Source organism: Notamacropus eugenii, chromosome 6, assembly GCF_028372415.1.
Source record: "Notamacropus eugenii isolate mMacEug1 chromosome 6, mMacEug1.pri_v2, whole genome shotgun sequence".
Lineage (NCBI taxonomy): Eukaryota > Metazoa > Chordata > Mammalia > Diprotodontia > Macropodidae > Notamacropus > Notamacropus eugenii.
In genome coordinates this window covers 387,294,628-387,319,698 of record NC_092877.1, presented here as the reverse complement: position 1 = coordinate 387,319,698, position 25,071 = coordinate 387,294,628, and the positions used below count along the sequence as shown (strand labels likewise).

General features: G+C 55.7%; 1 protein-coding gene across 2 annotated transcripts; it reads right to left on the bottom strand.

The window, feature by feature from the left end:
* Positions 1 to 2,985: 2,985 nt before the first annotated feature.
* Positions 2,986 to 24,825, bottom strand: MELTF (melanotransferrin). 2 transcript variants are annotated; one of them, XM_072618957.1, is made up of 16 exons: positions 24,675 to 24,825; positions 23,746 to 23,900; positions 22,172 to 22,271; positions 21,398 to 21,580; positions 18,641 to 18,797; positions 17,449 to 17,516; positions 13,913 to 14,100; positions 13,207 to 13,387; positions 12,456 to 12,607; positions 11,584 to 11,680; positions 10,334 to 10,528; positions 9,721 to 9,877; positions 9,490 to 9,557; positions 8,735 to 8,922; positions 5,952 to 6,150; positions 2,986 to 4,518 (listed from the first exon to the last, which is right to left on the bottom strand). In XM_072618957.1, exons 1-16 carry the CDS (start codon positions 24,721 to 24,723, stop codon positions 4,454 to 4,456), a joined length of 2,202 nt encoding a protein of 733 aa, XP_072475058.1. In that variant the 5' UTR covers positions 24,724 to 24,825; the 3' UTR covers positions 2,986 to 4,453. The 2 variants fall into 2 exon arrangements, with proteins under 2 accessions (XP_072475058.1, XP_072475059.1); XM_072618958.1 differs by having other exon boundaries at positions 10,334 to 10,525.
* Between the last annotated feature and the right edge of the window lie 246 nt (positions 24,826 to 25,071).

Genomic DNA, 25,071 nt, shown 5'->3' with positions numbered 1-25,071 from the left:
GTGACCTGGGCAGCCATGTTCTACCTTCTTTCTGTTGGCTTCTATGGTTATCCACGAGGCCAGTAGTGACTGCCCTGTCTGTGAATTTATGTGTCACAAGCCCTAAAAGTTCTGTACCCTAAGGTGCCCCTGAGTCCCCTTCTGCTCAGGACTCCCATACTTGGCCCAATGCCTGATGACCAGAGAGGGGGCTGCATCTGGTGAACTGACCCAGGCACTGTCAGAGGCACCACCATCCTCCCCAGCTATCCAGGCTTCAGACCTCCCAGTTTTCCTCCTTTCTCTTCCTGTGCCCCCTCCCTCTATGGTCACATTGAACTCACCCCCAAATCCTGCCCATTCTGCCTCTGAAGCCCATGGGCCCCTCAGGCTCTCTTCTGTAGCAAGGTGAATGTCCTTAGGATCGAAGGGTCCCCAATCTAGAGCCAAGCACCTTATTTTACAGATGAGAAGACTGAGGCCCAGGGAGGAGAGGTCACAGAGGGAGTAAGCACTAAGGAAGGCCTGGACTCCAGCAACAGCCCTCTCTCCACTGAGTCACATGGTGTCCTCCTATTGCCTACACAAAAAAATTCAGATTCCCTAGCCTGGTGTTCAAGGGCCCTCACAGTATAGCATTAACCCAGCATCCCAGGCCAACCTGCCCCCATTCCCCTGCACACTACTAAGCTCTAGCCAGACTTTTACTCACTGTCTCCACCTCCCTCCAGGACCTCCCTTTGATGGCCCCTCCTCCCCTACTCCAAATCTCACCATCCTCCTGCCCCTCCCACCTCCTGGGCCCCCCTGCTGCCCACCCCCACTCCCAGGCCTCCCTGGTGCCCCCCTGGAAAGACAGCAGAAGCTCAGGAGCCACTTCCCCAAGCACAGGAGGCATACTGTTCCTGTCAGGGCACTGAAGGCTTATTCAGCCTTGCACTTCCTGTATGGAGAAAGCTGCCCAGAGGTGCCCCACCCCGCCTCACTTGGGCAAGGCTGGTTTCCTTTGGCCTGCCCTGACCAGGGGAATTTCCAAGTCCAGAAAGTTGTGTCTGAAAACAGCAAACAGGCTCCACTGACCTCCTCCCTGCCATCTTGGTCTGGATGCCAGGAAGGAGTCTGAGTGAATCACTGTCTTCCCTGGGGGAGAGTGGGCAGGCTGACCTCATACATGAGCTCCAGGACCGAGAGCTGCTTGGAGACCCCACTCCCCCAGGAGGAGAAGCTCACCACTCCTCAGGGAGGCCCCAGGACAGCAGGCAAAGTCTCCAGCTACTCCCAACCCCTAGAAGGGGCACAAGGGTGGACACATCTACCACCCTGGGGAATGGAGTCTTCTCTTTTAATGAGCTGTTCCTTACCCCCTACACCTCTCACCTCCCTGGTCCACATGCCCCATCTCTCTGAAGGCCCTGCTTAGTGGAGGAAGGTGCCATTCTCCTGCAGGGGAGCCCTTGGAAGCAAGCAGGGAGATGGTGGTCCCACAGGCTCCTGCCTTGGTGAGGCCAAAAATGGCCCAGAGACTGGCCTGGCTCTGGGCACCCGGATTAGCTGGAGCATCTGTAGGAGGGTAATCTAGTGGCGGGGGTGGGGTGGGGTGCAGGATCATGAAAGGCTCAAGGGGAGGACAGGAGGCTGGAGAAGCCTGGGAGGAGGGATAGAGTTGGGGTGGGGGGGCAGGATAACTACCCTCTGCAGGGCTGGGAGCTATGTATGTGCTTGGTAGAGGGGGCTGGTTACAGAGAGGCAAGAGAGGGTGGGTTATTCTAGCTCTTCCAAAGTGGATAGGACTGGCTCTGGGGGGAGGGCTGCGGGCACAGTTTGGCTGACTGCTGGAGACTCCTCGGTGGTCCCTAGGATTCTAGAGCAGTTGCTAGCTGTGTGGCAGCCCTCTGTCTGAGCAGTAGCTAAGCACCAGCTGAATAAGTCTGGCTGTGAGAGCAGGGATCCCAATATGGTCTTTTCCTGATTCTGCCCGGGGGGAGGAGGAGTGGCTGGAGATGCCCAATGGGGCCAAAGTCCTCATCTTCATCAACCCTTCTGGCTCTGGCCTCTGCCACCATCTTGTTCAGGACCCTCTGGTACATGGAGCTCCTTGCCCTGAAACACTGAATTATTCCCGCAGCCTCCTCTCCTTGAAGTGTCCCCTTGCCAGGCTCACCCTCTGCTCTCCTGGGACTTCCATAGAGGGACCTCAGACATTCATTCCATCCCAATCCACACTCCCCCTTCCCCCCCTTCATTCGCACCCCCTCCCCAGCTTTTCTGTCCCTTCTCCAGTAGGTAGCTCCTGGAGAGAAGGGACAAATTCTGCTTGTACTTGTCCCTGCAGAGAATGGTGCCTGACATTTGGGGGTGGCTGCACTCTGTGTCTGGCTTGTGATCACATGCAGGTCACCCTGGGTGGGACACCTCTGGGATGGACCCCCTGAGAACCCCAGAATGTGGAGCCAGAAGTGGTCCAAGAGGGTTCAGTGGATAAAGAGCCAGACTTGGCATTCCAAAGCCACTGCCTGATCCCAGGCAAGCCATGGCACTGCCCTCAGTTTTCCCATCTGTAAAATGGGAATACCCACCTCCCAGGACCAGATAAGATGACAGATGTAGCAGAGAGCTCTGCCAACCTCCAAGTGGTACACCAAAGTTACTGTTCTCATTCGAGTCCTGGTTCAGGAAGCTGAAGCCCAAACTGATTGATGCTTAGCTCAAGTGACCTTGACCTCTGTGAAGGCAGGGGTCATGTGGGCCCTCCCTGCCTCCCCTTCAGCACCAAAGCCTATTACAGAGAGGGCATCAGCAAGGGTTTGCTGAATAAATGAGTGGTGGTTAACACTGCCTACAAAGCTTTTAACTCTTCATCAGAGGAAACCCCCAGGAAACAAGGAGCCAGCCTTGGGGGAAGCTCTCTTCAAGGGGGGGGTTGGAACATTGAGTCTGATGACGTCCATAGAAAATAAAATGGCAGCCAAAGTTGGTCGAAGCAAGGTCAAGCCTGGGAGGGCAGGGTTGTTTTCGTACACATTCTTTATTAATGTTTAGATCTGCTGCCCCCATAGCCCACCTCCAAGTACCATTTATACCTGGTACACTCAGCTCACATGGCCTCATTGGCCTTGTCAGATTCCTCTGAGACACGAAGCCATGGCCAAGGCCAGCTGGGTCCTACATCTCTAGGAGCCAAAAGCTGCTCAGAGATGTGCCTCCATGTTTCAGAACCTCCATAAAACTTCCAGTTTAGGAGAGGGAAGCAGGACCCAGAGGGGGCCATGGACAAGAAAGAGGGTGGATTGTTGGCCACCCAAATCTATGGTTTGACCTCCTGGCCACTGGGAGCAGGTAACCATGACAGGGCCTGGGGCCTCTCAAGGCTGATCCAGAGAAAGGCTAATGGCCATTTTCACTGTCTTAGCTGTGGGATCGGTGGGTTGCCCACCTCCAGTCATCCATCATTGCCAGAAGGCCAAGTGCTTGGTCAGATTAACCAGGTGCACATGGCCAGGGCATGGATCGAGGGCAAAGAGTGGCCATGGCCCCCTTGGGTGAGCACCTCTGATCACTCCCTCAATCCATGAAAAGGACACTTAGAGGAGCCCCTGACCTCCCTGGTGCTTCAGTGAAAGGATCCATCTTTAAGGGCCATGTTGACTGACACCCCTCAGGCTTAAGATAGTGGCAACTGTTGGGATGTTTGCTTTGCTCCTGTCCCAGCCCCCTGCTCCTTAGCCAGGCCCTCAAGGGCCCGTGGCAGTCATGATCACTCATGTATATCTTCTTACAGTCAGTCAAGGGGGTGAGGCATCTTGCACCTGGGTCAAGTGATGGATTGGGGGCCCTGAATGAGATGTGGCAGATGAGATGAAGCAGCACTCAGGGACAGGGCTGGAGCCCCAAAGCCCAGAGTGGGGTCTTCCATGGGCCAGGCACCAGATGTCGACCCAGGGATGAAAGCTGGCAGAAAAGACAGAGGGAAGGCAGGGGGAAAGACCCAAGTCCTGGAAAGCAGGATGGGAGCTCATCTCTCCTTTCCATCTCCAGGCTTCAGGCAGCCCCAAGGGCTTCTGCAGAGAGGGTGCTGTGAGGCTGCACCCCTAGGCATGGGAAGGATCCTGGATTCCAGTCAAACTAAGCCCATGCTGGATGCTGGCCCTTCCCCCACCCCACCCCCATAGGGCCAGGAGCTACTCCAAGAAGAAAAACTTGGAGTTCAGGTATATGGGCAGTTCAGCCTTTCCCATTCTAATTCAAATTTTGGGAAGTAGGGATGGGTAACACAAAGTTTTATTCTAATTTTTAAAAATACTTGCCCTGAGCCCTCCATGGTAACTGGGCTCCTGGATCTTAGGAGCAGAGCCATAGGGCATATTTGTTCTCAGATTGGTCCCAGATTACTGTTAACTGTATTTATTAGGAAGGGTGGCCATGTGTATTTGAGGGTCGAGCCTCCTTTCTTCTCAAGGAAGGGCCAGGGGAGCTGTCACAGGTCAGGGCTGCTCAGGACGGAGCCGAGAAGCAGCAGCAGCAGGGCTGGGGTAGCGGTCACTGCCAGAGAGGAAGAAAGGCTGGGATTCAGTTAAGAACAAAAACCCACTGGAGTTTGTTCCCTGAAGCTCTTGGGGGCTGTCCCAGGTACCACGGACAGCTCCTGAGAGTGTTGCTGTGCTGCCAGACAACCTCTGGATTTTAATACTTTGGAACAACTGCACAGGTGGACCAGAGCTCCTTGGCTGGGGAGGAGGAGAGAAACTGAGGACAAATCAGACAGTGGGGCTGTGGGATCAGAGGTGGAGCCTGAAAGGCACCTGGGAGTATCCCCCTGCCCCGTCCTGCAGCCCTTAAAAGTTGGCAAGTGCCTTTCTTCTAACAGCCCTTCACTGAGAAGACAGAGGCACAGATTTGTTCCAAGTCACATGCTAAGATGTTGATGGGACCTTTCTACCACCTCCTAGAAGTTTCTGGGCCTGGGAGCTCTCACAGTTAGAAGCAATCTTCTGAATATATCCATATTTAAACTCTGGGCAGTTTCCCTGGTACATCCTATGAGGATCTTGAGGCAACCAGGTGGTGGAGTGGACAGACTGCTAGGTCAGGAATCAGGAAGACCTCAGACACTTGCCAGTCACTTAACCTTTGTTTGTCTCCATTTCCTCAATAGTAGCATGGGGTGATAACAGCTCCTCCCTCTCAGACTTAGCCCAGTGACTGGCACATAGTAGATGCTCTATAAATGCTCACTCCCTCCTCTTCCCTCTCTCCCCATGGTCTTGTGCCTGTAAGAGACACAAAGATCTCCTGGCAAAGCATGGCATCTCTGAGTTGGCCTCCCTGGGCTTCTGGGCTCCCCTGGACAAGGAGAGTCCAGAGTCTGAGACTTGTGTTGGAGGTCTGCATCTGCAAGGACTGCCCTCCCTCTTGACTCACAGTCCCCACCACTGGGACAGCTGAACACTCAATTCAGCCCCTAATGGGGCTTGAGCCCCCTCAGTGGGCAGGCTTCCCCAGGGTACATGTAAATGAGTCAGCATGAGCAGAGGGGCACCTCCCAGGGCCATCCACACCCTCTGCTGGACTCCTGTTCCCCATCTCAGGGTCACTGGAAGCTCAGGAAGACACTGGGCCAAGGCTGGACAGGAAGTAGGTGGGGGTTACCTTCCCCAGCCTGAGTGTGTTTCTCCAGCTGAGGGTAACATTCCTTTACAGCCCTGCCCCCAACTCTGTACACTTCACCTTCATCCTTCATCTGTCCAGTGAAGACCCAACTGCTCCCCACACAGGCTGTGAGGGGTGGTCGGCAGCTTAGCTCCTGAAGATGGGGGGGGGGGACCGGTTCGAAGGCCTCCTGGCAGCTTCTACAGCACCCACTCCCCAAAGCTTCTGGAGATGGGGGGTCCGAAGACCTCCTGGAGCACAGTCAAGGTGGGGTGGGGGGTCCTGTGGCCAGAGTCTTGCTGTAGGTGGGGAAGGGTCTTCCTTACCTGCTCTTGAGCACTGCAGTGACTGAAGGCCCTCCAGGGAAGCCACATAGTCCTGGCCCAGCCAGGATGTGAAGGAGGTCTTCTCCTGGACAGGCACCACTCGGATGGTGGAGTCTTTGAACAGCAGGTCTTGGCCATGGTAATCCGACGAGTCAAACATTTTGAACCCATTCTTGTTACTGTCATTACCAAACAAGTCCTGGAAATGACCATTCATTCATTCTTTCATTCATTCCTTTATGTAAGAGATATTTCTAAAGCACCACAGGACTGGGGTTCTGTCCTGGGTTCAAGGGATTCAGAGACAAAATCGAGTAGCTCCTACCCTCCAAAAGTTTCCATTCTATTGGACACAGAGAGTATCTCTTAAACTGCCCTGGGAGACGCTGCCTCCGGCCCAGGGCATGGAATGATGGCCCAGGCTTAATTTACTGGGCAACTCACTGGACAAGGAATTCATTTAAATACCAAAAAAACATAACTTCCTATGTCAAGGGGCAGGAGGATTTAAATGACCAACTCATCAATGGAACAGATGGGCTGGCTCACACTCCCAGCTTGGCGTCATCCACAGAGGGCATCCTTTGGCATTACCGAAGTCACAGATACAAATGCCAGGCAGCCAGCGTCAGCAGGCCCCAGGGGACTCCACTGGAGACATCTGCCACAAAACGGGCCTAACCTCCTTTCCCACCAAGCCTCTTTTCACATGCCTTTATTGCCCGAGGACTCAGCACAGTGGGGGGGGGGGGGGGGGAGCAAGGAGAGAAGCGGGGCCAAGGGCAGAGGGCCCCAGCATGACCTGGTGTGGACCACCTAGCCACTGGCTGCACAGGTGGGGCTGGAGCCCTCTGGGGTCTGCAACATCTGATGAGTAGGTGAAAAGCCGGGCCCAATTGAAGGGGTCCTCGTGGAGACTGGAGCCAAAGAACCCTCCCTCAGACCCCAAAAAAGATGAGAAGTGCTGGGCTCCAGCCATGCCTGACAGGCATGAAGCCCCCTTCTCTACTGCTGAGGAATGTGGACAGCTCCATCCTGAAGAGACCCAGGGAGTCAGCTGGGGGACTCCTCCTGGGACTTTGGACCCAGAGTGGAAGATAAGGAGCCTTGGGGCTAATGATTAAGAGCTGGGGGAGGGGGAAGTTGCCTTCCCCAGAGTCTCCTGCTACTTGGCAGCCAGGCAACTTTATTGTTCAGAGCCACCTGAACAGAGGGAGAGAGAAATGCCCCCCAGCCCCAAATGGGCACAGACTTCCCAGGGACCTGGGCTGTGGCTCCTCTGGGCCCCTAGCCCTCCTCTGAGCCTCCATCTTTCTGTCTGGGCACCAGTCAGTCAGCAAGCATTTATTTAGCACCTACTGTGTGCCAGGCACAAAAAGAGGCAGAAAGCAGGCCTTGCCCTCAGGAGCTCCCAGTCCAAACAACTTTGTACAAACCAACCACCAGCAGAGGACAGATATCCCCAGAGGAGAAGGCACTAGAATGAAGGGGGATGGCAGAAGATGGCCTGCAGAAGGTGGGATTTTAGCTGGGATCTGAAGGAAGCTGGAGAGCTCAGTAGTCAGAGCAGAGAAGGAATGGCATTCTAAGCAGAGGCACAGCCAGAGATAATGCCTGAGTCAGGACATGGAGTGCAGATGAGGAACAGCCTGGAGGCCAAGGCCCCTGAGTCATCAGGGGCATAGGGAGTAGGAAAGGGGGTGGGTTGTGAAGAACTTTACAAGTCAAACAGGATTTTACACTTGATCCTGGGGGGATGGGGAGCCACTGGGGTTGGTAGAGGAATGGAGGGGCGTTGGTCTGATCTTTGCCAACCAACTAGAGGGTGAGCTGGGGGGGAGGACCTGGGTGGGAGCGGCTCATGTCCCTGTATCTCAGAGCCTGGCATTGACAGGTGTCTAAGAAACACTCATTGGGTTTGGATCACATTTTCCTAGGGGTCTGAGATTATGGCAGGACCAGCTAGCAAATGAAGCCTGAGTGAGTTTCCTATTTAGGGGCCAGAAGGCCACCCTTAGGATTTGTTTATGGACAAGAGGTCCAGGGCCTGACTAGGATTGATTCCTTGTCCCCAGAGGCTTCCTAGCCCTGTGAGAGGGCACTGGCATTTGAAGGTTGGGCCAGAATTCCCCGGAAGCCTTGCCATCTGCTGTGGTGGACACAAGGGGTCTGGGGTAGGGAGGTAGGGAGTAGCATTTTCTCAGATTTCAGCTAGGAATGGTGTCCTGTTCAGTCTGATCACAAGTAAAGATGTCCTTTTGCATGTTATGGTCCATGACTATAACCCCGAGCCTGGATCACTGGACTGGCCTGGCCTGGCCCAGACCACCATCCCTCCCACTCCAACCCAAAGGCCTGGATCTGGGGGTCACCATACTGGCAGCTCACACAATATGGATCCCCAGATCTGCTCATCTGTCACCACCCCTGCCTCCACCTCTTAACCTTGTCTCTCCCACCCCTCCCAGAATCCTAGAGGATGCTGGGCACAGATGCCTTTGAAGAGGGCCTGGCTCGGCTCACTCATACATTACTTACTGACCAGATATCGCAGACCACATCACAGAAAGGACATCCCCTGAGCTCAGAGGACAAAGTCCACAAAAGAAACAGACTCAGGAAGGAAAAATGACAGCTGAAATCATTCAGCCAGCTGGGGTAGAGACAGGACTCAAACTCAGGGGTCAGGCTGCTTCCCTTGGTCTGATCAGTTGGTTTGGCAGGGGCGTCCCAGATGGGCTGGGCTTGGTGTTCCTCACTCCACCCACCCTCCTCCCCCTCACCTGTGCTTTGTCCAATAGCCCATACACAGCAAAGATGTTGGTGTCTGGGTGTACCATGACAGCATGAGCCGGCACCTGGGCCAGGTTGCAAGCCTCAAACTGAGTGACCTCAGCCCTGGCGCCATTGGGACACAGCAGTTCATAGTCTTCAGACTTCAGGCTGACTGCCCAGTTTTCAGTGTTGTGTCCTGAGGAGATTCAGGTGGGCAGGAGAGGGAGAAAGAGAAAGTCACCAGGAAAGTGCCCAATTCCCTGGCCTCAGCCCTCAACTACAATGTTGGGTCTCCTCTCTAATACTTCCACAGGCTCCCTTCCTTTCCTCCTGGCAGATTCTGAGAGCTGAGCCATATCAGTTCTAGACCTATGACCTGCTGGGGGCCACTGCTGACCCTGTGGTCTCAGAGCCTCAGGTACAATTCGATGGGACCTTGTGGTCACAAGAAGGACCCCATAGGCTGACTAGCCCAAGTCTTTTGTTTTACTAACAGGGGAACTGAAGTGTACAGAGAGGGGCAGGTTAAACAGGGTCACACAGAAAGGAGCAGGGGAGGGATCTGGGCCTACGCCTCTGGCTCCAGAGGTGCTGGATCATGCTTCACAGGGGGAACACGGATGGGGTTTGTGCAACAGGCCAAGGAGGAAAGAGGCCCCTTGCTGGTGTCCTCTATGCTCATAAATCACACTGGCCATCAAGTGGGGTACCTGGGGAACCCAGTCCCCCCATAATCCATCCCTGCAACCCTGAGGCCTCTCACCATTGGTGTTCTCAAAGACTGTGGAGTGCTTGACAAAGGCTACATCTCCAGCACCCTCTGCCAGGCACCTGTCAAAGATTGAGAGAGCATGAGGTCCTAGAGGGTGGGGTGGCTTTCCTCTATGCCTAAGGTGTCTAGCATTGGGCCTGCATACAGCAGGCACTCCATAATTGCTGGCAGGACTAAAGACAAGCCCTGAGGCCCCAGGAAGCTGCCCTGGGAGCTTGGTACCTGAAGGCCCCACTGTAGCCATAGTAACGCTCCTGGCTGTTGCCATGACATTTGTTTAGGCCGTGGTCATCCCCGATGCACAGCTCACAGAGCCGGGGCGGGTAGTCTTTGGCATTATTCACGGGCACACAGCTGGCCGAGAAGAATTCACTCACAGCTGGAAGGGAAGAGGCAGTGGTGAGTTGGCAGCAAGGACCCTGTGTCTCCATGCCAAGAATGTCCCTCCTCCCTGGTACAGTCACATCTAGACTCAGCATTACCCTCCAGGCTCCAGGCTGGCTCCATCCCAGCAATGCCAGGCCTCCTGCCCTTTCCATCTACCCATTCTCCAGGGAAGAGGGGTGAAGTGAAGGCCCTGAGGGGGGAGTGGCCTGGCTGACTCCCAGGGCTTCTGTAGATGCCAAGTCCAGGCTAGTCCCAGGGCTCAGTAAAAATCCTTAAACATCAGCCGAACCACAATCAGGTCTGGCTGAGTGGGTTTTAAGCATGTCCTGGGTCTGTGCCACTTGCATCATTGGCGGAAGCTTGATAGGGTCAGGTCTTACTGCCAGTCCCTCCCTGGTGATGCCCATCCTCTCGTCCCTCACCTTTCCTCCCCCTATCTTCCCCCCACCTTGGAGGATGTCACAGCCCTTGGGCCGGATGAAGCCTCTCTGGACCAGGACTCCAACAGGGATGTCCCAACCAGACGCAATGTCATGGCCGGAGTGACAGGACCGCTTGCCCTTGAGTTCATCTATGGTGAAGGCATAGGAGCTGTTCCTCTTGACCACAGCCACTGCGTAGTATGTGTCCTTCCCGTCATCTGCTGGCAGGGGCAAAGGGAGACAGGGTCCCTCACCCTGGGCTCCTCTGACCTTATTCCCAGGCTCCTGCGCTCTGCCCCATATCTACCCGCTCCTTCAACCAACAGCCCGGAGTTGAAATAACAAAGACAATAATTTGTTGGCAGGGAGCTTTGCAAACATTATCTCATTTGATCCTCAGGACAACCCTGGGAGCTATCCCCATTTTACAGATGAGGAGACTGAGGCAGGCAGAAGTTAAGTGACTTGCCCAAAGTCACTTAGATACTTAATGCCTGAGGTCAGATCTGAACTTGGATGTGACCTTGGACAAGTCCCTTCATGTATGTGGTCCTCATTTCCCCCCTCAGTCAAATGAAGAGGTTGGGGCACCAGAACTCCCTCCTGCTCCCAAATCCTCTGATTCCCAAATCGATCCTTCCCAGGTGCTAGTGGGGAAGGGCTTGTGAATTCCCAGAACAAGCCCCTAGGTCACTTCCTGCCCTGACTACATGGATGGCTCCTGGACTCCTGAAGGTCCCTCGGGGTCTTCCCATCTGAGCCAGGGACCAGTCACTGATAGCTCTGGTGCCTGCCCACCCCCTCCCCAGGAGCTGCGCCAGGCTTGAGCACTGTCTGGAGCCTCTGTGGGATTTTTCTCATCTCACCAAAAAGATGCCCAGGAATGAGAATTTGAGGGTCCTCCATGCCCATGGAAAAGGTCAAACAGTCCCAACACTCCCCAGGAGCCAGGCCAAGTTCTGAGGGCTAGGAGGTGGCCCAGCTGTCAGTAGAAAGGGCCCTTGGGACCTTCCCCAAGTGGGTGGTAGTGAGGTCCCCATCACTGGAGATCTTCAAGCTAAGTCAGAATGTGGAGGTGGGCTCCATGCCTCTGTGGTCCCAGGCAACTCAGGGCTCTCCCCGCACACAAAACAAGGGCTCTGGTTCCCAAAGAGCCTGCCCAGAAAACTGACCCTGGTTCCCCCAGGCCTGATTGGTGGCCCTCCTGCAGCTTGGCAGCCACCCTTCACTAATAACAGACAGCCAAGCCCACAGAAGGCCCCCTTTCTACCCTTACCCTGGTAGCTCTCCCCTGCAGCTGGCACAAGGCCGTAGCTCTGCCCGGCTGTGTAAATATCGCCTCCACTCAGAGTGATGACATCGGCTTCCTTGGCCTGGGGGGACAGGATGTGAATTGGCCTCCTTGTCTGGTCCTAGCTGGTTTCCCAGAAGCCTCTGGGTGGTATGGATACTGGATCTGACTCACTTGGCCTGGCCCCCTCCCAAGACCTCTCTTTCTCTTCCCTGACTAGGGGAAACCACTCTGAGCTGGCCAGTCTGGAAGGAGAGGAGAGAATGAGTGTCCAGTCAGGTTCTGGAAAAGTCAGCAGCCCATCCGTGTCCTAGGGCTGCCCCTTGTCTAGGTCTACGCCTCCCTGGACATCTGGCATGGAGGCTCATGGTGGTCAATGGAGTCATGTTCCCCCGGCCCCTCTGAGACATGTGCCTGGGCAGTGGGAGGCTGGGCAGGGGCTGTGGTCAGTGCTGTCTGGGGCCCTCTTCTTAGCACATTTGAAGGACACCAGGCTATACCATAGGCATCCCTCACATGCTGCCAATGACACCCTCTGCCACACCCATGCTTCCCACCTCTCTTGGAGGCAAAGGGGGAGCTGCCCCCACCCCAGAGTTGGAGGAAGGGGAGATCCCAGGCACAAATCCAGCTTCCTTCTGCCTGCGAGGAAATGTTCTTGGACTCTTTCCTCCCTGGAGGTGGCAGGGGCTGGAGTAGAGGGGCAGAAGGATGGAATTCTCATCCCCAGAGGGATGAGGCAGGCCCAGGACAAGCTGCGTCACTCTCCTACAGCCAGCTCAAGGACCTGTGTGGAAGAAGTCGCAGGGCTGGCTGCCAGGCTTTGCCCTCCCTGCCGCCCGGGGGCCCTGGCCCACCTTGATCTGTTCCATGCAGTGCCTGGCGGACTCGCCTGAGATGCACTGGATCTCGGGCTTCAGCTGCTTTCGGCTAAAGGCCACTGCCATGTCCCCACACTTTTGGATCTCTGGTGTGGACAGCACGCACCATCGGAGGTAGTTAGGGAGCCCTGGAGGATGGAGAACCAAAGTGAAAGCAGGCTGGCATCCATCCACAAAGCCAAGTTGGGACAGGGCTGAAGACTGAGGCAGGCCCTGCCCCAAGGACTGACTCCCCACAGAGGCCTGGAGGCTGGGGCTTGGTGTGGGTCCAGACTCTCCTCATCTGCCAAGCAGGAACTCTCAAGGCAGGAGGAAGGGCCAGGCTGAGACAACTCTGTACCAAGACTCCAGGGCCTTGAGAAGAGAGACTTGTTGGCTCAGGGGATAGAGCCCTGGACCTGGAGTCAGGGAGGCCTGACTTCAAGTCTGACTTCAGACCTTTCCTAGCTTTGTGACCCTGAGAGAGTCACTTCCCCCGTTTGCCTCAGTTTCCTCAACTGCCAAACATGGCTCTCAGTGACACTTGCCTCTGGGGCAAGGTAAACGAGATAACATTTATAAAGTGCTGGCACGTAGTAGCCACTGAATAAATTCTTGTTTCTCCAAGAATCACCCTGGTGAGGGGCAGGGCTTAAGGAGAGGGAGCCCTAAATGAGAACTCATCCCAGAGCCCCACCCCCTCCACAGGGCCCTCTGGCCAGTCCCTGCAGCCTGATGGACTACTCACTGTTGGGGTCGCAAACCAGGCCCATCATGGCATGGAGGTACTCGGTGCCCAGCCAGGCCTGGTAAGTCTGCGTGGCGATGGGCACCAACTCCATGGTGGAATCCTTGAACAAGAGGTTTTTCTGCTGGAAGGCATCGGACTCAAACATCTGGAAGCTGGCTCCCTCCTGGTTGAATCTCATCTGTAGCAAGGGTTGGAGGAAGGTGTTTCAGGGTCAGTGGGAATAGAGGCTTCAGCCCCCTGCCTCCTCCTTAGGAGCACAGGCCTGTGCCAGGCTGGTGAGGGTAGACAGAGGAGGACAAATGTGGGGGAGCGGGGGCAGGAGCAGAGCTGAAGGGACAACGGAGTAACTGAAAAGGTGAGGGAGGGAGAGGAGAGGAGGGATAAGAAGGGAAGGGGAGTGAGGAAGAGAGAGACACAGAGAGAGAGAGGGAGAGACAGAGAGAGAAGGTGGGAGAGACAGAGAGAGAAGGTGGGAGAGACTCAGAGAGAGGAGGGAGGGAGGGAAGGAGAGACAGAGACACAGAGATAAGGAGGGAGGGACAGAGAGACAGGGAGGGAGTGAGGGAGAGACAGAGACAGAGAGAGAAGCCTCCCACAGTCATCAGGGCAGGCTTCCAGGGTGCCAGGCATTCCATAGCATCCCTCAGAAACCATCTGGGAGGAGCTGAACGTCCCCAGGGCTAGTCCTGGCCTCTAGCCTTACCTGGCCTTCGTTCAGCAAGCGGAACACAAGGGCCCCATCCGTGTCAGCCCTGACAACCACAGCATGAGCGGGCACCCGGGCCAAGTGGCAGCGCCTCCACTGGGTGACCTCTGCCCGGCTGCCATCCCTGCACAGCAGCTGGAAGTCACTGGACAGCAGTGGCTTGCCCCACGAGCTCAGAGTTTTCCCTAGGAGAGGAAGAGCTCCCAGTCAGAGCAACTCCAGTCCAGGAGGTGTAAGTGCCTTGAGGGTGAGGCTCTCCCAAAGGGAAGCAGGCCATCTCCAGGCTCTGCTTACCACCCTTGTTTCAGTAGCATTTCTCCCAGGGGCCCTCTCAAAGGCCTTGGGCTCAAAGGGCGATCCTTTGAGGACCCTTGGTATCCAGAATCAGTACAAACCAGCTGCTTCTCCATCTCACCAGCACCTCTCAGCTGGTGGGGTAGCGGGGAGAGACACACCCATTTTTATACACTGCTCCCCTTCAGTCCCAGAAAGCCCCAAACAGGTCAGTCCCTTCCCTACTGGGTTCCTGGCACTAGCCATGTAAGAAATGTTCTGCCCTCAAGGTTGGCTCAGTCTGGCGGGCAAAGGAGGGACTCAGGGGAAGAGGCAGAGCTGAGGTTGGGGGCAGGGGAGGGTGGCTCTAGGAGAGGTGGCTAGAAGGGGAGGATTTCAGCAGATGGAAACAGGCACCTCAGGACCAGGGTGGGTATGGAGGCTGGAAGGGGCAGGAAGTGTGTTCCCAGGTTCTGTCCTGGGTCCCCTTCCCTTGTCATTATGTGCCTGCCCTGTCTTGGGGAGCTCATCAGCTCCTGGGGGCCAAGAGCACCTTCTCACAGATAGAATTGACCCCAACCCCACTAAGGTCCAGCCCTGACTCTCCATCTGCCTCCTGATATCAGGCCTCACATTCAAATCCCCCTTCCAGCTAAATCCCCAGCCCCCAGGGGCAGCAAGATCTGGATCTCTTGTTTCTCTCTCTGAGTGTGACCTCCTGGCCCCTCACCTCTCCCTATGCCTCGTTCTCTCACTGAGACCTCCAGCCCTCCTCCTACCCCCTCCCCTGCCCCATCCCTTAAGTCTTCCTCAGGCTCTGCCTTAACTTTCCTCCCCTCTATAATTGGCCAGTTCATCCCTAAAATGCCCTTTGCCCATTTAGGCTATTGCTATTCCCGTCTTGGCAAATCTGAACCCTGGATGACTTCCATCAACCGCCTCCTCCTCTCCTACTCAAAAGATGCTGAATGGCACCAGAGGAAGTGACAGGTCCACCACCAATGTATGTTTTCTCCTCTCCACTGGATCCTTCTAGCAGCAGCGAAGTCCTTTTACTCCACCTTCTTCCAACTTCTATCTCACGTCCCCTAGAAGCCATTCCAAACCAACCTCTTCTTTCCTCAAGTCTCCCACATCTCACTTCCCTGCCCTCCTCTCTCAGCTGAGAACCTCCCCTCTTAGGAGAAAAATGGAGGCCCCTCCCCATGAGCTTCCCTTCTCTTCATCCCAGCCCTTTGGCCATCTGCCTGGGGTCTGCTAAGAAGCAATACTCTGGTTTGCAAAGGTCAACACTTTTCCTGGAGTCTTGATCCCACCTTCTCTCCCTCTTCCTCATCATGCACACTCTTCTCCATCTTTAACAGATGCTCACTTGATTCTTTCCTCAGGAAGACTCCTAGAAGGACCTGTCTACTTTTGTCTCCGTCTCTCCTCTCTCTCATGTGACAACCCTTCACAGTCTGGCTTCTGCCTTCATTGTCATTGTTACTGTCCTGTCTGACTCTTCATGACCCACGTGGGGTTTTCTTGGCAGAGATACTGGAGTGGTTGGCCATTTCCTTCTCCATCTCATTTTACAATGAGGAAACTGAGGCTAACAGGGTGAAGTGAATTGCCCAGGGTGGCACACTAGTAAGAGTCTGAAGCTGAATTTGGACTCAGGTTCTCCTGGCACTAAGCCCAGCACTCTAACCACTGGGCCACACAGCTGAAACTTTGGTCTCCAACGCTAGCACAGATCTTGTGTTGGCCAAATCTGATGGTCTTTTTTCAGTCCCCATCTTTCTCATTGTCTCTGCAGCCTTTGAAACTCCTCCCGGAGACTCCATCTTCCCTGTGTCTGTGACACTTCTCTCACCTGGTTCACAATACCTAGCACATAGTGCTTAATAAATGCTCACTGACTGACTATGTGATTGTCTCACCCACAACCTGCCCCCTAACTCTGAGCATCCCCCAAGAGTCTGTCCCTCTTGGTAACATCATTAGTTCCTCTGACTTTAACTACCATGTCTATGCTTTTGAACCTCTGATCTAAATATCCAGCCCTAACCTCTCTCTTGATCCCCGATTTCACCTTGTCTATTGCACATTTGAAGCTAATTGTGAGGCAGGTGCCCCAAAGTAAGCACTCAGAAGAGAGCTCCTCCTCGCCCCCCCATCCTGACTTCCCCTTTTCTCTTAAGGCCCCACCTTTGTCCTAGTCAGCCAGACTCCTGCCTTTAGTCATTGTGAAATTCTCCCTCTCCCTCTTCCCTCCCACCTCATCCAATCTGCTTCTCTGACATCCCCCATATCCTCCTCATCCTCTCCGCTCCACTGCATCCCAAGTGCATCGCCCTTCACCTGGACCTCTGCCTCTGAATACCTCTTTGCTATCAATCCATCCTCCCTACTACCTCCTCAGTTACCTTCCATGACCCTCCCTGGCTCAGAAATCTTCAGTAGCTCACTAATGCCTCGAGGAGGAGACACCAGCTCCTTGGTGGGTGGACCACGCTGCCTGCCTAGACTTACTAGCTGCCCCTCCACACACTCCAAGTGATCTGTGATAAACCCCAGCATTGTCTCCCACCTCTGGGCAGGTGTACAAGCCGTGCTCTAAGCCTGGAATGTATGCTCTCTACCTGTAATCACAGAAGGACCTCAGGAGCACCAAATCCAACCTTGGCTGGAGGAAGAGTCCCCTAGCCACCATTCTCCCACTGCCTGAAGACCTCCAATGGGGAAGGGGAGGAGGGGGAGCCCTTGGCCTCCCCAGTCCAACCACTGCACAATGGGCTAGTTCATCTCTCTTGTGTCTTGAGTGCCTAGGATGGTTCCCAGCACACAGGCACCTAATACATGTTTATTGTTGAGCTGACTACATCCTGAGTGCCATAGTAGGGAGGCAGGAGCCCAAGAGCAGTCCCCAAAGCTGAAGCAGGCCCTTGGCTGGGTGAGCCCCTCTCATTCACTATCTACCCCTCCCAGTCTGGACCCGCCAAGGATGCCTCCCACCCTAGAGACTTGTGAGGAAAAGGCAGCAAGCTCTCTCTGGCCAGGGTTGTTTGTGGTTTAGGATCTTGTCATGTACAAGGAAATAGAACAGGTGATCTCTCCAGGGTCTTTCTTGACCTTCTAGCCCCCTGCAATCCCTTCCAGGACCTGAGCCTCCTCCAGATTTGTCCCTTAACTTCACCAAGGGGACCAGATCTGACTCCCTAGCTCCTCCTCCCTCACTCTCTCCCAGCCTCCCCCAAGGAGACACCCACACCCACCATCTGTGTTCTCCAGAACTGTGCTGTGCTTTACAAATGCTACATCTCCTGCTCCATCAGCCAGGCACCTGGAACACGAAGGAGAGGAGGAGCACAGTGCCCAATGCCTGCCTCAGGGTCCTGAGCATGCACTGGGCACCTGGGATCCACAAGGTCCAGGAGACAGGGCAAGGAGGAGCCAGCTTCTGGGAGTGGACATCTGGGAAAGGAAGACTCAGCCCCAAAGGCCAGCCCAGGTTCCTCCAACGCCTTCTTTCCTATTACATGGTTTACAGGGTCATTAACCTGGTATAACAGGGGCCCTCTGGAAGTGTGGAAGAGGCAGTGGGAGCTGCCGATGTCAGCACCAGGAGATGGGTTCAGACCCGGCCGCTTCCAGAACAGCTGGACTTAGCGTCCTTACTCATGGTTCCTCCATGCCCCAGCTGGAGGTCTCCAGCAGAGTGCCCATGGGCCATTTACATGCTTCTCACATTTACAGAAGACACTGAACTGGGAAGGAGGTGCCCAGGACAACAGCCAGGATCCAAAATGATCTTGGCCAGACCACTGAGACTGTCTTCATCAGGACAGAATGTCCTGGGTTGAACTGAATCAGATCAGCTGGAATAGGGATGTGTCAAGTCTCACACCTGGGTTCGAGATATCCTATAGAAGACCTTTGGGACTCTCCCAGGACCTCATGACTTTGACACACATGTCCATGCCCCCAGTTCTAGAAAGTCCTCTGAGACCCGTGGCAACTCAAGCCTTGTTCTTCCAAATCCCTGCCCCCAGGGCTCCCTATGGAAGGGTAGCATTTGGGCAGCTGCCATGGAAAGTAACTGTGGTATAAAGAAATACCCAGATCCTTTCCTGGAACACATAAAGAGAGAGTGAGGGCATTGGGCAGGATGGCCCTTCTGATTTTTCTGCTTTGTGACTTGTCCAAGGTGATAATGCCCAGAAAAATGAGATTGCATGGCTGTGGCTGGATTCTTGGTCAGAGCCCTGGGAACAGGAGGTGCCCTGGAATGACACTTGAGCTGTCCTGCTTTTATATGGTCCCATGGATGTGACTTTGCCCCTCCCCTTTCCTCTGTGGTGTCCACCCTGCCAGCCCCTCCCTCTCATAGGCAGGCCCCTGCCCGGCCATCTGTCTAAGCCCTCTGAGCATCCTACTCCCAGCAGCTGGCTAGGCTGTCCCTCTTACCTGAAGGCCCCACTGTAATCGTAATATCTCTCCAGGGGACTCTTGCTACACCTTCCCTCCCCAGCAGCGTCTCCCCTGCACAGCCTGCAAAGGGAGTCCGCATAGCTGGTCTCCCCGGCTCCAGGGACACAACTGCCCCCAAAGTAGCTGCTGACCGCTGCAGGAGAGAGAAGGCAGGAGTCAGTGAGTCTGCCCAGCCCTGGGGCAGGGGAGTGGGGCCAGTCCCTGAGCCAGGGACCCTGTTCTCTCTGAGAGGATGAAAAATGTCTGTTATGCAAATACAGAGAGAGAAATGCTCTGGCCCTGGCCTCGGAAGTGGGCTGGAATCCCCCCTGGACCCTGGGACCCAGGGCAAGTCAGCAACCTCTGAATCTTGGTCTTTCCACCTGCAGAGGGGACTGTCACCTCTCCAGGGCTGTCATGAGCCTCAGAACCAGATGGTCCATGGAGAAGCATCGCCTCCCTGATGAAGGAACCCGCCTGAACCAGAGGCCTTGGGATTTCTCCCCCAGAGAGCTGGAGACTCACAGCTGCTCTGCCTGGCTTCTCAGGCCCCTGGCACACAGGATCCCCGGTATCCTCACTCCTCTCCCGGCTTCCCCTGCCCCACCCCTCTTCTTCCTCTCCGCCCTCCTCCAGGCAGGCTTCTGGGGCATCCAGGCCCTTCTCCCAACTTCTCAGGGACTTGGACTCAGCCTTTGAGATTTCACCCCATCAGCCCACAGGTGGTTTGGTGGGGGGTACTCTGAGTTGGAGCCCACTGTGGGATCTCCTGAAGGGCTCCATGCTGTGCCTGCAGCCCACCCTCACCCCTCAGGTAAAGGCTGATGCCTCAGATACACCCACTTCACCTGGCTCCCCCCAGCCTTCAGTGGCTCCCTGTGGCCCCAAGGAAGAGATACAAACCCCACAGACCAGTCCCACTCCCTTGGATTTATAGCCTAATCCCTGACCCTTGGATCATGCCTTAGGACACCTGACCCCACTAGCATGGCATATTCGTGTTGTACAGATGGGGAAACCAAGGCACAGAGGGCTTCAAGGACTGGCTCCTTATCATAAAACTAGTGTCGGCGGCAGGATGCAAAGCACATCTTTCCTGACTTGTGTCTGACATTATGAGAATAACGTGGCCACTCCACACGAGCTCCCTCCTGGCCCTCTGATCCTACTCTGAGTCTGTGACAATGGGGCCACCCTTCTTGGAAAGGAGATCTATGCTCCCGCCCACCCTCCCCAGCACAGGGCCCCTCCAGCTCCTCTATCTGCCCCCAACCCAGCTCTAGCTTCTTCCTGTCCTGGGTCTGCCCCTCCTGCCTTTGCATAAGTCCGAGTCTCCCCCACCCCTGGTGAGCCTTCACTCCTGGGGCTCAAACCTTGGTTTCTCCTCTCTTTCGCTGCCACGGCAGTCTTTCCTCTCGGCCTCGCTCCCTCTCCCCTCTCAGCCTCCCTCTCCCCTTTCAGTCACCCTCTTCCCTCTCCCCTCTAGCTTCCCTTCCTCTCCTCTCCCACACTCATCACAGCCTCTCCAGTACCAGGGATCTCTCACTGCCCGAGCTGCTGGTCCTTTCTCAGGACCAACCCTTCTCTGTCCTTCTCAGGTATTCGGTCCTGCTGACCACACACTCTCTCTCCTTTCACTCTCTGAGTTTTGAAGACCCGCCCCGCACCCCCATTCACTTCTGCTTTTTCTGACAGCTCATCCCCAGTCTTCCAGCTCCCAGCGCCTTTCCTCCCAACCGGCCACCATACTGAGTGAGCATATGGATCTGTAGGATTCACTTCATGCTTATTCTGTGGAAACATAGCCTGGTCCTCATTGCCTGCGATGGGGTAACTCTTTGTCCTGGCACCTCCAGGGCCTCATGGCATGTGGTAGATGCTCGATGAATATTTGTTGACTGATTTCATCAAACATTTATTCAACAATTACTGGCTAAGCAGCCACTAAGTTCAGGGCACTGGGGATTCAAAAACATTTGAAAAACCCCAAACTATTCTTGTTTCTGGGAGACAAACCAGAGGTACACTCTGAGGAGATCGTATCTGTAAATGCTAACGCAGTGCCTGGCACATGATAAAAATGCTCGATCCTTTTGTGCAGATGAGTAAATGCAGATAATGGGGAGGGAGTGAGCACTAGAGAAGACATTCTGGGTATAGAAATGGCCTGGGCAAAGGTCTGGAGGTGGGAGATGGAATGGTACCAATAGGGAACTGCCCAGAGCCTGGTTAATTTGGAGCACATGGGATGTGATTAGCCCTGGGATTTAGACACCCAGTGAGGGGCTTTAAATCTCCAAGTAAAGAGCTGGCATTCTATCCTAGAGGCAAGAAGGTGCCCCCGAGGATCTTTGGGCAGGGCACGGAAGATGACTTTGGCAGCTAGGTGGGGGACAGAGAGACTGGAGGAGACCAAAGGCGACCAGGAGGGTGTGTGTGCCCAGCAGCGGTGGGAGGGAAAGGGAGGAATGGGGTCCATACCGAGGCTGGTGAGGCTGGTAGGCGGGGGCTACCCTGGATAGAAACAGGAATGTTTGGAGCAGGGTCTTCCTGGGAGGGTGATCCCCAGTGCTCGAACACGGCTGCCTCCCTGGCCCTTCCGCACCTGCATGCATCCCCCTCCCATCTTCACTCCGGCCTGCCATCCTGCAGCCTGGAAGACCCTTCTTCCTCCTCTCCACCTCTTAGGACCCTGTCTTTTCCGTACCCCCAGGAAGGAGCACGGGCTTGGCCTGGGCAGCTCCTATGCCTCACCTCTCAGCATGTCGCAACCCATCACCGAAAGGCGTCCGCTCTCCACCAGGTAGCCCACAGGCACATTCCAGCCCACTGTGCGGTTGATGCCAGTATGGCAGGACCTCGCCCCTTGCAACTGGTCAATACTCAGGGAGGAGTTCCTTCTGACCACAGCCACAGCATAGTAAGAGGTGCCAGCCTCTGGAGGGCAGAGCAGAGGAAGGGCATCATGGGGCGGGCAGCAGGGCAGGGGCAGAGCCACAGTAAGGGAGGGAGCAGGGTAAAGGGCAAGCAGGATACATGGGTGGGGGGGAGGCAGATAGGGCCTGAGCCATGGAGGGGGAGCTCTGAATGCAGAGTCAGAGGATCTGAGTTTAAAATGAGCCTCAGTTTCCTCATCTGTAAAATGGAAGCTATCATCCTTCTTAGGTGCCTCTGTCTTAGGGCTGCCTTGAGAGGGGAGGGGAAGGCGGTCAGAGGCACCAGGTGCAGGATGTGACCCCGAGGACACAAGTCATGGGCACTCAGGATTTAGCCTTCTCCACCCCAAGCCTGGGATTTTCACCATTTGGGACTGAAACCTTTGTTAAAGGCAATCCTGGCCTCCCGCAGGCTCCAGGGATGCCCCCCAGGTCAGGGAGCTGAACTTCTTTTCCAAGACCTGGCCACCCAGCGTGGGGGTGACCAAGGAGACCCCCTCCCCACCCCCACTATGTGGTCTCTCCCTCTGGAGGCCAGGCCTCAGCCTAGCCTCCCCTGGGCTCTGCTGACAGGGTTCTGCTGTGCCAGTACCTTGATCATACATTTCGCCCACCACGGGCTTCAGGTTATAGTATTTCCCAGCCTCGTAGATGGCTCCCCCGTCCAGCGTAATGGCATCTGCCTTCTTGACCTGTTCAGGAGCAGGGCAGGGAGTGTGTGGGGGCCTCCAGGGCAGCCTTCAGGGCCCCGAGCACCTCGGAAGGCTGTGTCCTCCAAATGCCCCCAGCCCAGCTCAGGCTGGCCTCCCACTCCCTTCCTCCAATGGGACAGCCCTGCAAAGGACAGGCTCTGGTACACAGTAGGGGCTTAATCAGTACTTAATCCCTCCTTTCCCCCAACCTTTATGACTGTCCTCAAATCTCCCCCATCTGATTAGGTAACTCATTAGACCAGGAGGTCCTCAGCCTTCAGGTCTTGAAAATGCAGGAACCTCTGGGAAGCAGGCTCTCAGTAGTCCTAGAATTGAGCCTCGAGGTCCTGGGGTCTGAGAACATCCGGGGTCTGAGCCCAGACACAGAAGGAGACCTCACTAGTCACAGGATAGTCAGGATCCTGGAGTGAGTCAGTTGGCTATGGCCCTCCAAGGGCCATCCTGCCTTTGCCAGGAGACCTCCAGGCACTGTCCCTGGGGCAGACAGGAGTGACCTCCTCCCCCTGCAGCCCATCCTCCCTCCCACAGCAGCGACCCCCCCCTCACCTCCTCTCCCTTGCTCCTGATCCCACCCTCATCTCTCTCTACGGGTCCCCCCAAGTCTCCCAGAGCCACCTGCTTCTCCCCAGAAAGTCCCTGTGACAGAGAGGCCCTGAGAGGGTGCTCACATTTGCTTTCAGGTTCAAACTGCCTTTGGCAATTCCCCACTTAGAGGCTCATTCCTTTGGCTTAACCCAGGAGAGTTGAGGATGGCAGAGCCTGGGCCCCCTGCCCCAAAGAGGCACTCCATCCCCCACCTTTGTGGGCCCCCAGGCCTAGAGGATCCTCCCTTGCCCCCTTCTTTCCCAGGATTCAAGGCCCAGCTCAGGGGTTGCCCTCCCATCCCCCCCACCCTATGACTGCACCCATTCTCAGCCTCCCCTCTGGAGCATTGGAGGGCCAAGACTGCCTTGATTTTTCCTCTTCTCTCCTCAGCCCCAGCCCAGTGCCAAGCACACAGCAGGCACTGATGATGCTGGGCTGGATAGGGGGGCAGCCCTGGGACAGGGAGGCCCTGCCTGGACTCCCATGGTTTGCCTGCTTGTGGCAGAGATGTAGATTCCAAAGCCAGGGCCCATCCATTGTCCAGCCCTCCCCACTCCTCTTTGTCCATCTGCCTTGAATTCAGACGATATTTGGGACTCTTGGGGGTCCTACCCTGCTAGTCCCATCCAGGTCCATCATCTCTGGCCTGACAGCACAGGGTGGGACGTTCTTGGTTAGTAGCCAGAGGTGAGAGGGGGAGGATAACCTCCCCAGACCAGCTCCTTACTGTTGGCTTCTGACAGGTGTCCCTCCTGTGCCTTCTGAGCCAGGCCCCCCAGGGCCCCCACTTCTTGGGGCACACAGTCACTCAGTTTTGGGGAGAGCTGAGCCTACCCATCATGTCCAGAGGCACTTTCGGGGGGCATACCTCGATGAGGCGGATGCAGTGGTCAGCTGAGGCCCCCAGGACGCAGCTGAGAGACGGCTGGAGGCCGGCTTCCTTGAAGGCTGCTGCCATAGCCACACATTTCTCCTGCTCTGGGTCCGAGATGGCACACCACTTCAGCTCACTCATCCCCAAGGCTGTGGGAGGGCAGGGGAGGGCAGGGCCTCTGGACTTCTTTGGACAGTTCCCCCCAGATTCCCCCTAGCTGCAGGCCCAATTGGCCTCTCATGGGTGGAGGGGCTTGAGGGGAAAAAAGTTCTCCAAAGTGCTTCAGCTGTTTGCAGGAGAATTGTCCTTCCACCCTCCAAACAGCCTGTCAAGATCAGAGTGGGGGACCTGGGAGCCACAAAATCACTGTAGGGGGAACCTCAAAAGTTATCTTTGCCTCACAACCCACCATCTGTGCAATATCCCACTAGGTCCAGGGCTCCAAGACCCCTGGCTCCTCCTCGAAGAAGATGCTTCATCTCTGCCCTATCTCCCCCACTGGACTGGGAGCCCCTGGGAGCTTAGAACGGTTATGGGTACACTAGAGGTTAGTTGAGACCCCATTCACCTCTGGAAGAGCAGTCCTGCTGAGCCATTCTGCTCAGAGCCAAGACCCAGGAATGTCTAGGCTCTGCTCATGCTCTGCCCCCAGGCTCCAAGGCTATGCCCCAAGGGCTTCCCTCCACCAGGGGCAGCTGCATTGAGGCCCCTCCTCTTCCCCTGCCTGTTCATCTCTGCTGACAAGCCGGGCTCAGCTGCAGTACCCAGCTAGTGACTGAGGTTGAGACAGAACAAGACCCAGGATTGAGTCCAAGGCCCAGCTTCGCTCTGCCTCCCGTATGTCCCTGGGCCGAGTGCCGCAGGTCTGAGGTTGTCACTCCTGCCTGCTGCCAGCCACCTCTGGACTGGGAGGGGGTCCTTACCTGCCTGGAAGGAGAGGAGCAGCCCAATGACACTGCAGAGGGTCCTCATGGTCAGGTGTGTGATCCTTTGCCCCCACTGCAGACTGTGCTGCTCACCAGTCCTCTGTCAGTCTCCACCTCCCCTGGTCCCTGGGCAGCCCTGGTTCCAGCACTCTGGTTCCTTGCTACTTATGTGCCCATCAGACCCCTCCCCATAGGGAGGGCCGAGGGTGGGAGGGGAGCAGATTCCAGCCTGCCTCCTTGCCCAGCCAGGAGGGAGGACACCTGGCCAGACTCTGGCACCATCTGCTGGAACCAAGTGGACACACAGTACTGCTGCCCATGGAGGCCCTGCCTAGAACTCAGCCAGCCCTCCTTGGACCCACTGGTCTGCTCACCATGAAGGCTGAGGACCCTT